The 16,665-nt window shown below is 58.5% G+C and overlaps 1 protein-coding gene across 1 annotated transcript in view; it reads left to right on the forward strand.

The window, feature by feature from the left end:
- The window catches only part of GRIN2A (glutamate ionotropic receptor NMDA type subunit 2A), a 275,021-nt gene that overhangs the window by 202,070 nt on the left and 56,286 nt on the right, over nt 1-16,665 (forward strand). The window contains exons 6-8 of the mRNA XM_055136810.1: nt 11,123-11,328; nt 15,627-15,795; nt 15,910-16,063. Coding sequence (XP_054992785.1) covers nt 11,123-11,328; nt 15,627-15,795; nt 15,910-16,063 — 529 coding nt within the window. The remainder of the gene's footprint in view (nt 1-11,122; nt 11,329-15,626; nt 15,796-15,909; nt 16,064-16,665) is intronic.

A 16,665-nucleotide genomic window follows, 5' to 3' on the forward strand; every position in this document is an offset into this window, starting at 1 on the left:
TGGAGGTTATAAATGAACTTCTGAAGAACTTGGCGACTTTCTTTTTGCAGCGGGAGGCGGGACAGCCAGGGCCACCGAGGGGGGCTGGAGGCAGGCACGTGGGCCGGTCACGGGAAGGATGGGCCACCCGGACGCGTCACCGCGGATTCCCAGACCCGTGTCCGGTTCTGAGACGGCTGAGGCTGTCACCCCCGGAGATCTTAGATTATCCCGAGAGCCGTTTATTATCGGAAGGGGCCGAAAGACAGATCCACTGCCCCGATGCAGCGGAGAGACAATTAGGCAGTTCTGAAATTTCAACTGAGAGGGATTTAATTAAGGCTCTAATAGCTGATTAAACTCATTTAGATCTGCCAGCAGTTGCCACGGGTTACGTAAGTAACCCGAGCTCTGAGGTTTCCATCCTTCTCGTAGGCTGATTCGGATCCCGGGGGAGCCCGAGGGAGACGCCTCCAGATGCCGCTCGCGGTGGGGGGCCCCCAGCTCCCAGAACACAGTGACCCCGGAGCCCACTTAGACGCCACCTCCCCGGCCTCCCCCGGGGGCTTCAGACACTGCAGAACGGGGGTCCGTGCACGCTCAGTCGGGCCCCGGAGGGAGGTCCTTAGTCCTCCCCACCGCCAAGACAGACTCTGCCAAGGATGCTGGTACTTAGCCCGGGCCAAGCTCAGCCTGAGAGTCTGCCACGAGGCTGATGCCCCCTCCAGGGCCGTGAGGAAAACAGGGGCGGGAGCCCCCCCGAGCCACAGCGTTTCCGTGTTTCCCCCCGGACTTTATTTCAGTTAAGCACCGTGATTTACAGAGCCCCTCCGCGTTGGGCTTTCGACAGACCGAGCCCCGTCCCCCCGCCCGCCACCCACTTTCCCAGCCTCCCTCTCCCCTCCCAGCCTGCCCTCCCAATGGGCCCCTCTCTAAGTTCTGTTGTTCAAGTTTGGGCCCACGGATTTCGGTCTTGTTGGCTCTGTGGTTTGGCTGTCCAGTGCTGCTGTTCCTTAACGCCACGGAGGGGTCTTGCCCCTCGCCCCCGGGGGCTGCTCGCCTGTCCCTGCTCCCCCCCACTCCGGCCCCCACCGCCACAACCCTCCACTTAGTGTCTTTCCTTTTCCTCCCTGTACTTTTTTTGTTTGTTTGTTTGCTTTTGGGGTCACACCCGGTGATGCTCAGGGGTTCCTCCTGGCTCTGCACTCAGGAATTACTCCCGGTGGTGCTCGGGGGAGCCTATGAGATGCTGGAAATCGAACCCAGTTTGGCCGTGTGCAAGGCAAATGCCCTATTCACTGTGCTATCACTCCAACCCCTGTTTTTTTGTTTGTTTGTTTGGCTTTGGGGGGGAGGGTCACACCCGGCGATGCTTAGGGCTTACTCCTGGCTCTGCACTCAGGAATTACTCCTGATGGTGCTCAGGGGACCCTATGGGATGCCGGGGACTGAACTGGGATCGGCTGCATGCAAGGCCAACACCCTTTCCACTGGACTATCTGCTCTGGTCCCTCCTCCTGGTACTTTGGGGCCAAGGGCGGTCTGGCATCCTCCCTTAGCTAAGATTTGGAACCTGGATGTCCAACAGCAGGTCAGTGGGTCACAAAGAGCTGGTGTGTAGACACAGTGGAATACTACGCAGCCATGAGGAATGATGAAATCCTGCTGTTGGCTGCGACGTGGGTGAAACTGGAAGGTGCCTTGTTGAATGCAGTGAGCCAGAAGGAGCTTAAGCACCGGGTGGTCTCACTGACATCTGACATGCAATGGGCCCTTGCCACCGTTCGTTCTAGAAGTTCCAGTTCACCACCCAGGAGGAAGCTGGGGGTGCCAGGGTGATGCCAGGTTTCAGCAGATCTTCACTTTATCAGGCAAACTTTAGCGTCGGGATCCAGAGAAATAAAACCTGAGCACATACGGGTGTCCACACAGTAGTAGCCCTGTTACCTGAACTGCAAAAAGCAGGAAAGGATAGTTTTGAAGGACCAGAGAGGTAGTAGAGGGGTTAAGGTGCTTGCCTTGCATGTGACTGATTCCGGGTCTATTCCCAGCCCTCCCCCCTCCGTACGCACGCTGCCCCCCCACCCCCCACCCCTAAGCTCCGCTAGGAGTGATTCCCCAGCAGAGCACAGAGCCAGGATGAAGCCCTGAGAACTGCCGGGTGTGGCCTCCATGCCACAAAGCAAAAGACAGGCGATAAACCAAATTTTCAGTGATGAAAAGAAAGGGAGTGTCAGAGTGATAGTACAGCAGGTAGGACGCTTGCTTTGCACCCGCAGACCCAGGTTCAGTCCCCCATGCTCCCCTGAGCACAGAGCCAGGAGTGATTGAGCATTGTTAGGCTGGTCGCAGGGTTCAACTAGTTGGCGTTTCCAGATAAACCTGACTGGACTCTGCCCTGGCTTTCGGCCGCCTGTGACAGCTCCAGGCCCGGCCTCTCTGGGCAGCTGCTCCTCCTGATCCGGAGGGACGTCCTGTCGGCCGGAGCTTGCTTCAGGCCCGCTGGGAGAGTTTCTAGTTCAGGAGAAAGCTGCCCCCCGCCCCTGCCCCTGTCTGCTCGTTCTTCTTGGATTCCTCTGTGTTTCCTGCGGCCCAGGAGCGAGCTGCCGGCTGGCGCCTGGGAGAAGCCTTTCCTGGTGCCGTGCACACGTGAAGGGCTCGTCCGGGGCCCGGGGCCCGGCTGCGGTTATGAAACCACCGGCTGAGCGGAGGGGGGCAGGAGGGGTGGGTGGGGGCGGCCGGGCCGGAGATCGGGCAGCGTGGACCCGGCTTCCGTCATCAACTTTAATAAATTTCCTCTCCCGTTTTTTAATTTCGCCATCCTCATTGTCTCGTCTCCAAGGAGAGGCTCCGAGCAAACAGGCAAATTTCCGCCTTTAACTCCGAATTCCAAATAAAAACGGGAGGGAGCCCGCACCGGCACGGATTTCAGCTCAGCAAGTATTCGCGGGGTCACGGGACCCCGTGGTGGGCCGGCTGGGGTGGATATGGGAGGAATGGTCGGTCACCCAAGCACTCGGAGACTCCTCCTCGCCCCCACACAGACATGCCTTTGCCACGACATTCCTCTGATTCCCCCACCCTGAGTCCATCCAGCCCCACCTCCGGCCTCAGGCTCCTGGTGCCTCCTCAGCCATCGCCCCCTGCCCAGGGCCTCTCCACCAAACCCTTTCTCTGCACAGAGTCAGGAGAATGTGATGGGAAAAAAAATCTCTTAACAGTCCTCGAGGCTACACACCCTCCTTGCCCTGAACACACAGCCAGATTCCAACGTGACACACACGAAAGCTGGCCTGACGCCTGGGCAGAGCGCGCTCGCTCCTAAACGCATCTTCTGGTGCCTCCGGCAGTAGGAAGGAGGCGCCCGGCCTCCCGGGCCACAGCTGGGCAGGCCCTGGTCTCCCCCTGCGGCTCCCACCGGCCCAGACAGCCGGGTGGAGGTCAGAGACCCTCGAGTCTGCAGATCCTGGAGCAAATGCCTGTGTGTTCCGCTCAGGAATCCAGCCAAGAAGGACAGGGGAGAGAATGTTCTAGAAGTCCTGAAAATACATGGGGCCACACAGTGCCCTGGCAGTGCTCAGGGCTTCCTTCGGGGGAGGGGCGCAGGGAGCCGTAGTGGGGGCTGGGATCAAACCTAGGTCTGTCTACCGCGTGCAAGGCAAACACCCTCCCCGCCACAGCTCCAGCTCCCCAAAATGAATTCTTGCACAAGCACTGGCCACTGTGGGAGCAGCGGTACGTGAGCCGGACTGTGGCAAGGGAGAAAGGACAAACCAACGTTAACCTCAGTGCTGATGGCCTAGTTCTCCCTCTCTGAGAACCTGGCAAGATACCCAGAGCATCCTGCCCACACGGCAGAGCCTGGCAAGCTCCCCGTGGCATTCGATATGCCAAATACAGTAACAACGATGGGTCTCATTCCCCTCACCCTGAAAGAGCCTCCAATGCGGCACCGCAGGGAAGAACGAGTAAAGAGAGGCTGCTAAAATCAGGGCTAGGACGAATGGAGACGTTACTGGTGCAAATCGATGATCAGTGAGATGACAGTGACAGACAGTGACAGTGGGAGAAAAAGAGGGTCTCATCTGGATTGGCAGCAGTGGAAAGGAGAGGGGCTTGGGGAAGAAGGCATAGGACGGGGTGGGGGGCTCTGCATGCCCTTATTCGGGGTAAACATCTGTGTGTTGGGCTGGGAGTATGTGTGTGTCGGTGTACGTGTGGGTATGAATGAGAATGACTACGTGTGTGTATTGTGAGTTGGGTAGTTAGGAGTGTATATGCATGTGTGTGCACACACGCATGCATGTGCACAGAAGTGTAGCATGTTCGTGCATTCTTCTCTCTGCCTAAGCGTGTGTTCTCATGCGGAGAAGGTGTGGCTGTCAGTGAGGTTGGATTCTGAGGCAGGTGTGTCCGTGCGGTCGTGTGAGGTGAGACAGGCGTGCGAAGGGAGCACAGGATAAGCACAGGAGGGACTGGAGACTGGGGTACAGCCCTTCCACGTCGAGGGGAGTCTGGATTTGATCCCTGGTGGTGGGGGTCATGAAAAACTGAGAGTCAGGCTCGATCTTGAGTTGGTTTAGGTAGAGATTTCTTAGGAGGTGGTTTGGGGGTCCCAGAAGCCGGGGGGAGTGGGGGTCATCTCTTAGGTGCATTTCAGGAATAGGCCAAGCTTCGCTGCCCAGATCTCGGTGAGAAGAGGGTCACGGTGACCTGCCTCCTTCCAGCCTCTGGAAGCCTCCGTGACATTTATCTGAATTGGTCCGGTCAGGAGGAGGTGAAGAGTAGCTTGAGGAAGTTTCTGCAGATGAAACATCTCTGCTCTGAGCAAATGCTGGCCGCGATCTTGATAAGTCACCAGTGCCTTCCACGAAACGCTTCCTAGGAGAGCAATTGCTTTTTATTTTAAGTGCTCCATTGAAGATTTATTAATAAGAATGGATACAAAAATCATTGCAAAGTTAATTTTCCCCCTTTTATATTTCTCTTGGCAAAATCACTTTCCTCTATCAGAGGTCAATTAATTTTCTTTGTCCTCAAAACTTCAGTGTATTCACCGAAAACACTCAAAGGTTTATCACTGAAATTCAGTTTGTTTTGAAGGTAAAGATTTTTTTCCCCCTTTCATACAACCTATTTGTGTGAGTGAGGGCTTGTTTGAAAAAATTTTTTTAATTTCTAATACAGATAAAAATCATGTGCTCACACCATTTTATTCCTTATGTATGGGGATTTGGACTGGAGTGATAGCACAGCGGGCAGGGTGCTATCACTTGCCTTGCACGAGGTCAACCTGGGTTTGATGTCCCCATCCCTCTCGGAGAGCCCAGCAAGCTACTGAGAGTATCCCGCCCGCATGGCAGAGCCTGGCAAGCTCCCCGTGGGGTATTCGATATGCCAAAAACAGTAACAAGTCTCACCATGGAGACGTTACTGGTGCCGATGGAGCAAATGGATGAACAACAGGACGACAGTGCTACACTGTGGGGATTTAGAAGAATTAAGCTGTGCTAAGCAGGTGCCTACATGAGTATCTGAGAATGTCACCTTTTGTTGTTCTAAGAGTTCCAGCAAGACCATCTCTACTTTATAGCTCACTTTGTTATTCCTGGTTCTTCTGAGAACTGCCCTATCCAAGCCAGAGTCCCGGGGACAATTCTCATTGGCTCAGCTTAGGACATTTGCACTCTCCCAGCCAATCACTAGGTCACATGTTCTCCCCAGCCAATCACTAGGTCACATGAACTCCTCCCAACCAATGACTAGGTCACATGTTCTCCCCCAGCCAATCACTAGGTCACATGAACTCCTCCCAACCAATGACTAGGTCACATGTTCTCCCCCAGCCAATCACTAGGTCACATGAACTCCTCCCAACCAATGACTAGGTCACATGTTCTCCCCCAGCCAATCACTAGGTCACATGAACTCCTCCCAACCAATCACTAGGTCACATGTTCTCCCCCAGCCAGCCACAGCCAATGGCGAGCCACCTAAATGGACAGATTTGCCAAAGAGACATGGGTTTCATTTCCAAGGAAAGTCAATAGCTGTAGCCAAAATAAAGTGTAATAAAAACAGACGATGGTGGAGATAGAGCTGAGGGGAGGTGGCAGAATGCCAGAAAGCTATGGCAAAGCCTGAGGGAATGATGCAGTATGTGTGTGGGGGAGGGGGAAATGACAATCCCCCCAACCAGTTATGACTCTTTCCCTTATCACCGTTGAAGGAAAAAATATATTTTTTTATTTTTCAAATGAAATAAAACATTTTTTGATGTGTTCAAAAAATAATTGAACACATCAAGCTGAAATAGTTTCAAGAAACGCATTCATGAAGTCAGAATGTGCAATAATAGAAACTCTGCCTTAAAGGTATTCTGTTGTTGTTGGCGGGGGAGTTTGCGCACCAGGCGATGCTCAGGGCCTTTTCCCCCAGCTCTGTACTCAGGGATCACTCCTGGTGGTGTTTGGGGGTGCCCTCTTGGGATGCTGGGGCTCGAACCCGAGTCAGCTGAGTACAAGGCAAGTGCCCTCTCCAGGGTACTATTGCTCTGGGCTTCTAAAGATGTTTCATTTTGTGTCATTGGTTCAACAACTGCAACATAGTAGCACCGAGCCCTCCTGGGGCTGAGTGCCCGCTGTTCTTTCCTTGCACTAACTAACCTAGTCCTCAGCCATGATGTCATCGGCCCATTTCTCAGATAAAGATGTGAAGGCAGTGGGCCAAGAGCGGTTGGGCCCAGCGCCCACCCCTCCCCCCCCCCACCCGGGAGAGCAGCCGCTCTCTGTCCCAGGGAAGAAAGACCTTTCCGATGATTTAAAAATCATTCCCTCTCTTGGAGGAAAAATTAAAGACGCTCTTAATTTTGGAGTAGCTGGAGATTTACAGGAAAAAAAAATCCAGAAGTGCGGTGTGCACAGCCCATTCCCCTCCCCCCCGCCCAGCCTGTCTGGTTATTAATATCCGGCTCAAAAGGGGCGTCTGTGTCACAGGTACTGAGCCTGTGTGGACGCATGATCGCTGACGAGTGCTCACATTTCATGGGGCTTCAACCTCTGCTCCCCGGCTCCGGGCACCCCAACCCCTCCTGGGTCCTCGTGACGGACCCTCGGGCTCTCCTGTGGTGTGAGGGCCCTGACAGCGGGGTGTCGGACCCGTGCCTGATGCATTTGTTCCCCTGAGAATAATCAACGCTCTCGAGGGGAGGGAGACAAGGGGAGCCCTGAAGCCGTGATTTGCCCTGTTGGAGTTTTTGATTCGGGTCGTCCGCCTGAGGGGACATTTGCCAGCTAATTTTTACTCTGTGCAAAGTTCTCCCCTACTCTCTACCTTCTCCCTCACTCCAACCCCAGCCAAGCCTTCCACTCAGATCTCGGCCCTGATTTCAAAATAAGCTCAATGGGGTCGGCGGCCTCACTCCGAGCCGGGGGCAATCCACTTGCTACATCCCACACCCTCGTCGTCTCCTCCGTTCTCATCCGGTAAAAGTGGCCACTTCGGGGCTGGAGCAATAGCACAGCAGGGAGGGTGTTGGCCTTACACGCGGCAAATCCGGGTTCGATTCCCAGCATCCCATAGGGCCCCCCTTCCCCGACCACCGCCAGGAGTAATTCCTGAGTGTAGAGCCAGGAGTAACCCCTGAGCATTGCCGGGTATGACCCAGAAAGCAAAAAAAAAAAAAAAAAGTGGCAACTTCCATGCTCTGTTTATAGCACTGGATGAATTGATTTTGTGTCTGTGTGTGTGTGTGGGGGGGGGTGTATTGCGCCACCCCCAGCGGTGCTTGGGGATAACTCTTGGTGGTGCCGGGGGATCAGATGGGGTGCTGAGGATGGAACCTGGGCCAGCCGCGTGCAAGGCAAATGCCCTACCTGGTGCTCCATCTCGGTGGCCCCAGATATCCAAGCACCTAAAAGAGCGGCACGGCCCCGGGGCCTCCTGGCCGCCCCTCCCTCCCTGGCACCCCCACCTCCTCGGGGTGCTTTGAGGGTTGAGTCCAGCAGAGCATGAGAAACCTGCAGTGCTGATCCCAGAGGCGCGGTGCGAGGCCCACCCGAGGGTGGGTGTCATCGTCACCCTTGTCATCGTCACCGGGTTCCCGCAGGTGGCCCAGTCGAGGTCACACTTGGCCAAGAGTGGGGACAGGGCAAGGAGCAGCTTCCACGATGCATCAGAAGCGGGTTCCGCTGGCTGTGGCCAGCCGGGCACAGACTCCCAGTGGACAAGTCCCTTGGTCATCGGGCTTGGTTCTCGGCCCCGGGAGGACGGGCACCTTTCGGATCGTCTCTGCCGCCTTTTCCCCAGCCCGGGCCGCCCTGCTCCGTGTCGGCCACCGGGCAGGCAGGCTCCTGGCCGGACGGGAGGGCTCCGTGCTCTGAAGCTCTGGGAGCTGGAGGCAGGGAACACTCGTGTGATGCCACTTGCCTGAGGCTCGCAGAGCAACAAAGCACCAGACGGGCCGCACAGAACGAAGATGTTCAGGTTCTGTGGCCGTGGCTGGTTTCCAGGAGGGAAGCGGGAAGGGGCCGTGGGCCCGCTGGGAAGAAAGGGGCCGATGGGCACTGCCGGCGTGTGTGCTGCGCGGCCGAAACTCTAGAACCTTACAGCGCCGTGTTGATCCAACGTGAAAAAACTCAGGGAAGAACGAAACGGCAAGTGGCCTGGGCGTGCCGGCGCCCCCCCTCCTGGTTGCGCCCCCCTTCACACCAGGGCTGGGCTGGGAGAGCCAGCTTCCTCTTCTTCATGCAGAACGCGGGCCTGGAAGACTTCAGGGACGGTGCAGTTCTCCCTCTTTGTGCCGGAGGATTCAGAGGAGGAAACTGAGACCCCAGCATTGAGGCCCAAGGTCAAGGGCATGTCCTGACTGACCCCGGCTCTGGCCTGTGTGTCAGAGGCTGGCGCTGTGCCCACAGAAGCTTCCCCTCTCCCCAGAGAGCTGGAGTTGAGTGGCGATTGTTCCACCTCCGGAGAACGTGCCCCAGGCCAGCGGGCTCTGAGCTCGGAGGGGGGTTGCCGTCATCACCGCGCCCCCTCCCAAAGGCGGGTGGAGGCGAAGTAACAGCCTTCCTCATCCATCCAGGGTGCTGCGGTCCCCAGAGGGGACGTGACCCGAGGACAGTGGTGGGAACAGAGCCTGAGCTCGTGGAATCAGGAACCCGCACCACTTCCGGCTGTGCCTTGTGACAGAGAGAATGGGGGGTGGGGGGCAGCTGCAGTCCCATCGACCCCTGCTCTCTGCCCAGCGGAAGCTCCCCCCGGCTGCGTCCGTGAAACAGCATGTTCACGTGACCTTCTGCATTCCAGCTCCAAGCGAGACCCTGGTCTCCTTACCTGCTGCCCTGTCCCAGCCCCGACGTGTCCCCTCTTCTTTATCTTTTAATTTTCTCACTTTATTTAAACACTGTGGTGTAAGGGGCCGGAGCAATAGCACAGCAGGGAGGGCGTTTGCCTTACATGTGGCCAACCCGGTTCAATCTCCGGCATCCCATAGGGTTCCCCGAGCACCGCCAAGAGTAATTCCTGAGTGCAGAGCCAGGAGGAACCCCTGAGCATCGCTGGGGGTGACCCAAAAGGAAAACAAAACAAAACAAAACAAACACTGTGGCGTACGAGGTCACCCACCATACAGTTGTCTCCAGGCATCCACTGTCCCAACCCCAATCCCACCACCGTGTCCCCGGTTTCCCGCCCCCAAGCCTGCCCCCTTAACAAGCACAGTAGGATTTTACGTGGCTTGTTAAAACTAAATGGTTAGTTGCATCGCCGGAAAATAAAGAATACCTCAGCAAAAGAAAATTTGTGGAGACCGAGGTCTGTCACCGCGGGCTCGCTGAGTCCTTGTCTGGGGCTTTCCTGGCTCCTCCTGGCTGGCTGGGCCGGGGTTATCCTTCTCGCTTGCTGAGCTCCGTAGGCTGCCGGGACCCTTTGCCCACCTAACTCGCTGTGCCCCAACTGCGCTGTGGGGATTGTGGGCTTGGAGGTGCCTCGTTGGTTCTGCATTCCAGGACCCCCAAGACTGGGCCCAGGAGTTTACATGGCTGCCGGGGTTTGTGGGGGAGGCCGCCTGCCTTCACCCCGGGAGGCCCCGAGAAGACCCCAGCGTTCCCAGCCTGCAAACCGGCGTCCCTGGGATTCGGGGCTGGTTTGGCCTCTGCGCAGACCCGTCCTGAAGCAGTGGTGTGGACGGCTGGCAGGGTGGCAGCTCGGGTGGGGGTGCAGCTGCGGGGCTTCGGCAGGACGGGGTCTCCCCCACGTCCCTCCGAGGGCACCCCGGGCATACCCCTCTCCCCGGGGCAGTCTGAGGCTGTGGTGCTGGACCCACACAGTTCCCTGGCCACAGCGGCGGGCTCGTCCTCTCTCCTTTAAACATACTCTCCCCCTCCCGTGGTCTCTTGCCCTCGGAAACGAGACTGAAACAGGCGTCTCTGCCGGGCGTCTGGTCCAGCTGTCCCGCCTGCTGTCCCCAGATGACTCTGTGTTGTCCCCAGGGCACCCTGGTGAGGGAGGGACATGCCCGTCTCACGGATGAGATGCGTTTGCCGGGCGTCGGGCCGCGGGGAAGCGTGTTTTCACCACCCCTGTGGGTGAGGCTGGGGGTCCCGGTGTCCCGGGGAGAGACCCAGGGCCGAGGCCCACGCTGCCTGGCCGGGGGACATGCCAGGGACGACCTTGCCATCGCCCCGTCCTTCTTGTTGTTTTCCTGGTGTCCGGGAAGGGCTGTGGCTGACAAGACTGGACGCAAGACTGTGTGTGTGTGTGTGTGTGTGTGTGTGAGTGTGTGTGTATGACTTTCTATCCTCCCCGTGTCCCCCCAGAGTGTCCGCTCCCCTCCACCACAGTCTCAGGGGGTCCCCCTCTGTCCCCCACCATCGGTCAGCTCCGTTCTGTGGGTCACTTCCCGGGTCCCGTCACCTCTTGCCGTGGTTCGCTGCCTCCCGTGGTCTCTTTACCGCCCACCCGTGAGCGAGCGTGTCCTGCGTGACGTGACCCACCCAGGACGGCGCGTGCTCCTGTCCCAGGCTGCGTCGCTGTCCTCCGTGTCCCTGGGCCAAGGCGGATTTCCCCCCCCCACCCCCGTCCCGGGCTTCACCTCCCCCCCCCACCCCAAGTCCACGCGTGTGTCTGTGTCGTCCCGGTGCAGGTGGGCAAGTGGGAGAACCAGAGCCTGAGCCTGCGGCACGCCGTGTGGCCGCGCTACAAGTCCTTCTCGGACTGCGAGCCCGACGACAACCACCTGAGCATCGTCACCCTGGAGGAGGCCCCGTTCGTCATCGTGGAGGACATCGACCCGCTCACGGAGACGTGCGTCAGGAACACGGTGCCCTGCCGCAAGTTCGTCAAGATCAAGTGAGTCTGGGCGGGTGGGCGGGGGCGGAGGTGGGGCCGGGGTGGGGGGGTAAAGAAGGGCGGGGGGCACGCCGGGCCCCCAGGAGGGTGGCACTGCATCCAGGCTCGGTGGGGAGGCCCTAGGAACCGCGCGGCTCCTTCTAGGGGTGTTGCTGGTTAGATTGTGACAAAGGCCGAGTTCGGGGAGGCTTAAGGAGCCGGTTCAAGCCCAGCTGCCGGCACTTTAGAGAGGCTCAGACACTCCCGTCTACACGGCCGTGTTCCCAACACCGCCCTGTCTACACAGCCGTGCTCTTCCCCTTCAACTGAGTCCCCCAACTTCCCCGGTCTCTCCTTTCTGGCTTGATTTTATCTGGGGAGGGACAGGCCACACTTGGCAGTCCTTGGGTGTCAGGTGTTTACAGTCCCTCCTGGAAAGGCCCCGGGGGACCCCGTGCAGTGCCGGGGGTCCAGCCCGGGTCAGCCACAGGCAAGGCCAGCACCTCGCCCTGCCCTGTCACCCAGGCCCCGTCCTGAAGGCTTCAGTGCTTCATCTTTTAGTTCCCTAGATGCTCCCTCCCCAGTGCTCACTCCTGCATCTTTCATCTCTTTGCATCCTCTCTTGGATGATCCCCCAAGGTCCAAAGCTGGCAGACACCTTCCGTCTTTCTCGCCACCCGTGTGTGTGTGTGTGTGTGTGTGTGTGTGTGTGCCTGGCCTGGCTTCTGGATGCTGGCGGGGGCCGGCTCTGGTTCCCCAGCTCCCGGCAGCCAGCATGCACTCCCCCGTCCTTTTCTCGGGGGTGACAAAGAAAGAAGTTTTCAAGAAGCAGAAAGGTCAGAGTCTCCGTGAGGAGTTTCCCCGCAGCCCTCAGCAAGCAAAGCATCGCGTCCCGGTGAGGACAGGTCCGACTTCGAAACACAGTCCCTGTTGGTGGCTGCCACCTGCCCGATTTTTTTTTCTTTTTGAGTCACACCCGGCGATGCTCAGGGGTTCCTCCTGGCTCTGCACCCAGGAATTACTCCTGGTGGTGCTGGGGGACCCTGTAGGATGCCGGGGATCGAACCCAGGTTGGTCGCATGCAAGGCAAATGCCCTCCCTGCTGTACTGTTGCTCCGGCCCCACCTGCCCTATTCTTAACCATGTCTTCCCGTCTTCTGCACCCGCTTCCCGAGTCTCCTCCTCCTCCTCTTCCTCCTCCTCTTCTTTCTCCTCCTCCTCCTTCTCCTCCTCCTCCTCCTCCTCCTCCTCCTCCTCCTCCTCCTCCTCCTCCTCCTCCTCCTCCTCCTCCTCCTCCTCCTCCTCCTCCTCCTCCTCCTCCTCCTCCTCCTCCTCCTCTTTGGAATTGAAGTGCCGGCTAGATTATGCAATAAGTAATGATCGGCCAACTCGGAATTGTCAGCCCCTCTCGGTGTCGGCATCCAGGAGGGGGGGGGTCGGCGAGTGCTCCTTCGGCACCGTAGCGTGCTAGAGGGGGAGGGGGAGGGGAGACCAACCGGGGGGGCTTTGAGTCAGGCACGGGGCAAGCAGAGACGGGAGCCGGCAGAGCAGGAAACAGAAAGGCCTAGGAAGGAGGGGGCGGGCAGGAGGGACCCTCCAGCGCACCCGGGTGAGGCTTAGGGCGGGTAAAAGCGGAGCAGGAATGTACCCAGGAAGGTGGCGGAGGCACCTCCCGGCCTTGCTGGGTGAGTTGGAGACGGCAGAGCCCCAGGGGTCAGGGGGCCACAGGCCAGCCAGGAGGATGAATCAGGCGGGTGCCCCCGCCCCCACAAGGACACCCCACCTGCTCCCCACCCCCCACGGCGAGGTCACCCCGGGGCGCTCTATTCTGGGGCTCTGCTGTCCAGGCCTGGCCGGCAGTGGCCAGAGTCCAGCCTTCTTTAAAATGGGAGACCTGGGCCGGAGCGAGAGCACAGCGGGGAGGGCATTTGCCTTGCACACGGCCGACCCGGGTTCGATTCCCAGCACCCCATAGGGTCCCCCGAGCACTGCCAGGAGTAATTCCTGAGTGCAGAGCCAGTAGTGACCCCTGAGCATCGCTGGGTGTGACCCAAAAAACCAAAAAAAAAATTTACTTTAATGTAAAAAATTAAATGGGAGAACTAATGCGCATGGTTGAGGTGGGGGTGCTGTGGAGGGGGTCTCAGGGCCCTTGGAAGAGCGATGGGGGGTGCACTTGAAGGAAGCAGTCTCACAGCGCCCCCATTCTGGAAAGCCAGGCTCCGTTTTGTGCCTCAGGGCCCTGAGTTTACCAAACAAGTAAGAAACACATGCCAGACCCCGAGGGCATGCGTGGACCTAAAGGCCCGGACCCCTCCCCACAGACTCCAGGGAGGACTCCAGTCAGTGGAACAAGTGGTGTTAACGGCTCTGTTTCTGCTTCTGACCCACCCGCCTTGCTCAGGGCCGTGAGAATGCCCCTGGCAGGGGGCACCAGGCCCGCAGGCAGGAGGGCATGGGGCTTGGAAACCTCTCCTGGGGGGCGGTGGGGGTCCGAGTCTCTCAGGGGTGTGGGTCTGAGTGACGTGCATGCGGCATCGTTAATAGCCTTGGAAACCACAAGAGCTCAAAAAAAAGAGGTTTTTTTTTTTTAAGTAAAATAAGATCAGAAGTCTCAGAGCTGAAAGCAAAAGTCCCAAGTCACACATTTGTGCGGAGAAAATGCCCCCGGGGAAGGATGGGCCTCCGGGGCGAGCAGGAGCCAGGGGCGTCTCTGGGGGGAAACAAAGTCTCAACCATCCTGAACGTCGCTGAAATGGCGGCTCTGTGCGCCCTGGTGGATTGGATAACATCCACCGCTTTTATTTATTTATTTATTTGCTTATTTACTTATTTATTGCTTTTTGGGTCACACCTGGCTCTGCACTCAGGAATTACTCCTGGCGGTGCTCAGGGGACCCTATGGGATGCTGGGAATCGAACCCAGTTCGGCCAGGTGCAAGGCAAACGCCCTCCCCGCTGTGCTACCGCTCCAGCCCCACCTCTTTTATTTTTAAGAGATATCTTTGATGTAGTGGAGACTGAGGTGCCATCCCTTAGGGTTTTCCTGTGCAAAGTGACTACGCTTCCAACCACCACCACCCACTGTCCCAGACCCTCCCCCACGAACCTGACGTCACTTCCCGTCTCTCTGACCATTTTCCCCGGCCCCCTCCTGACCTCACCCACTCCGGCGACCTTGGTTCTGTGTCCAGAGCCCAGTGGTTTGCTTGCTCGGTCACTGTCCACTCCCCGTCTTTGACGTGCCACGTAGGGACACATGCGAAAGGGGCTCACTTGGCATTTTGCCCACTTCCTTTCCTAACAGTGACACCCTGGGGACGCGCCCCTTGGTTCCTTATGGGGTTCCCGTCAGTCCCCGTGTGTGTGTGTGTGTGTGTGTGTGTGTGTGTGTGTGTGTGTGTGTGTGTGTGTGGTGACCATCATGCAGGGAAGACGCTCTGGGTGGGGTCTCGGGGTCTTTCTGGAAAGCAAGCCCAGCAGGAGTGGCCAGGACCCACCAAGTCAGGCTTCTACCTCTAGGCGAGTCAAGGCACAGGGGCCCCTCGATTTTCTGCGGGAGGGTCCCGAGTGCCCAGGGCCCCCCAGACTGCGGGGGCCTTGCTAAGACGAGCAGAAATGAAATGGGCTCTGCTTTCCCTGCCCCAGAATCTTCCCCGCCATCCTGGTGCCCTCGCCCCTCTCACTAACGAGGGGTCCTCCAGGAAGGGGCTTCTCCTGTCTCGGGGATGTCTACGGGCTGATCCGGGCTCCGCCCCCACGGCCACACCCCTGGCCACTGGGCACACTGGACATCATCACCCCCGTCTCCTGTCTGTTTCTCGGGTCACCCCGCCTCGGCTGGGGCTGGGGGGCGGAAGCGGATTGCAGGAGGGTTGCATGGGCGTTTCTTGGGGGTCCACGTAGGTAGGCCACAGTGTTGTGTGCGCACTCACACTCACACCTCAGTGAGGATGGGAGCCACCTCACTCATCTGTCCTGCTCGTCTGTGGCTCAGTGTGGCCTCATCTGCCCCGACCTATAACCCGACACCCACACCCGAACCCAGGTGCCCACGTCTTGCAGAGAGCAGACCCCCGGGCAGAAGCGCTTAGCGGAGGAGAGGATAACCCTCCCGAGCTAAAGGTCGCCAGGAGCTCATTTCGGTGACCATTCAGCACCGTCTGTTTTCTGTCCCGGCCATTCCCCGTCGTCTGTCCCTGCCAGAGTCGCTCCCTCCTTTGCAAACCCCGTTTCCCGTCTGACGGGGGTAGCAGAAGGGCCCGGGGGCCGGATCTCCCGGGGCTCACAGGCTGTCCTCCTGGCGTTTCTCTCTGCAGCAACTCGACCAACGAGGGCATGAACGTCAAGAAGTGCTGCAAGGGCTTCTGCATCGACATCCTCAAGAAGCTCTCCCGGACCGTGAAGTTCACCTACGACCTCTACCTGGTGACCAACGGGAAACATGGCAAGAAAGTGAACAACGTGTGGAACGGCATGATCGGGGAAGTAAGTGGGCCTCCCTCCCTCCCTCCCGGGGGGACGGCGGGCCTCATGGAGATGTGGGGGACCCCCCCGCCGGCCCCGGGGCAGGGCCAACGCTGCTCTCTGCCCTGCCTGCAGGTGGTCTACCAGCGGGCGGTCATGGCCGTGGGCTCGCTCACCATCAACGAGGAGCGCTCAGAGGTGGTGGACTTCTCCGTGCCCTTCGTGGAGACGGGCATCAGCGTCATGGTCTCCCGGAGCAACGGGACGGTCTCCCCCTCCGCGTTTCTAGGTGAGGGGCCTCCCGCGGGTGCCTCTGGGACGGTCAGTGGGGCAGGCACCTTCCGCGCTCAAGGGCTGGGCCTGGCGGGACCCTGGGAGGCTCCGTCCAGTAGGGAGAGCGGAAACGGGGCGTCTCTGGGGAGGGGACCATAGTCCCAACTGTCCCGAGCATCGCTGAAAATGGCGGTTCTGCATCAACCCTGGTGGGTTGGAAAACATTCACGTTTTTACGTGCACCCTCTTTTTTTTTTTACAGTTACAGATTTATACATTTTCGAGAACCCATCCCTTCACCAGTGCCCATTCTCCACCACCAATAAACCCAGCATCCCTCCCACCCCCCAAATTCCATCTCCCCCCACCCCACCCCGCCACTGTGGCAGGGTCTTCCCTTTTGTTCTCTCTCTCTAATTGGGTGTTGTGGTTTGCAATAGGGGTGTTGAGTGGCCACTGTGTTCAGTCTCTAGTCTACTTTCAGCCCGCATCACCCTTCCCCCGCGTGGCCTCCAACCACATTTTACTTGGTGTTCCCTTCTCTATCTGAGCTGCCCTCTCCCCAGAATGTGGGGCCAGCTTCCAAGCCATGGAGTCAACCTCCTGGTACTTATTTCT

The sequence above is a fragment of the Sorex araneus genome, chromosome 4, assembly GCF_027595985.1.
Source record: "Sorex araneus isolate mSorAra2 chromosome 4, mSorAra2.pri, whole genome shotgun sequence".
In the NCBI taxonomy this organism is placed as follows: Eukaryota; Metazoa; Chordata; class Mammalia; order Eulipotyphla; family Soricidae; genus Sorex; species Sorex araneus.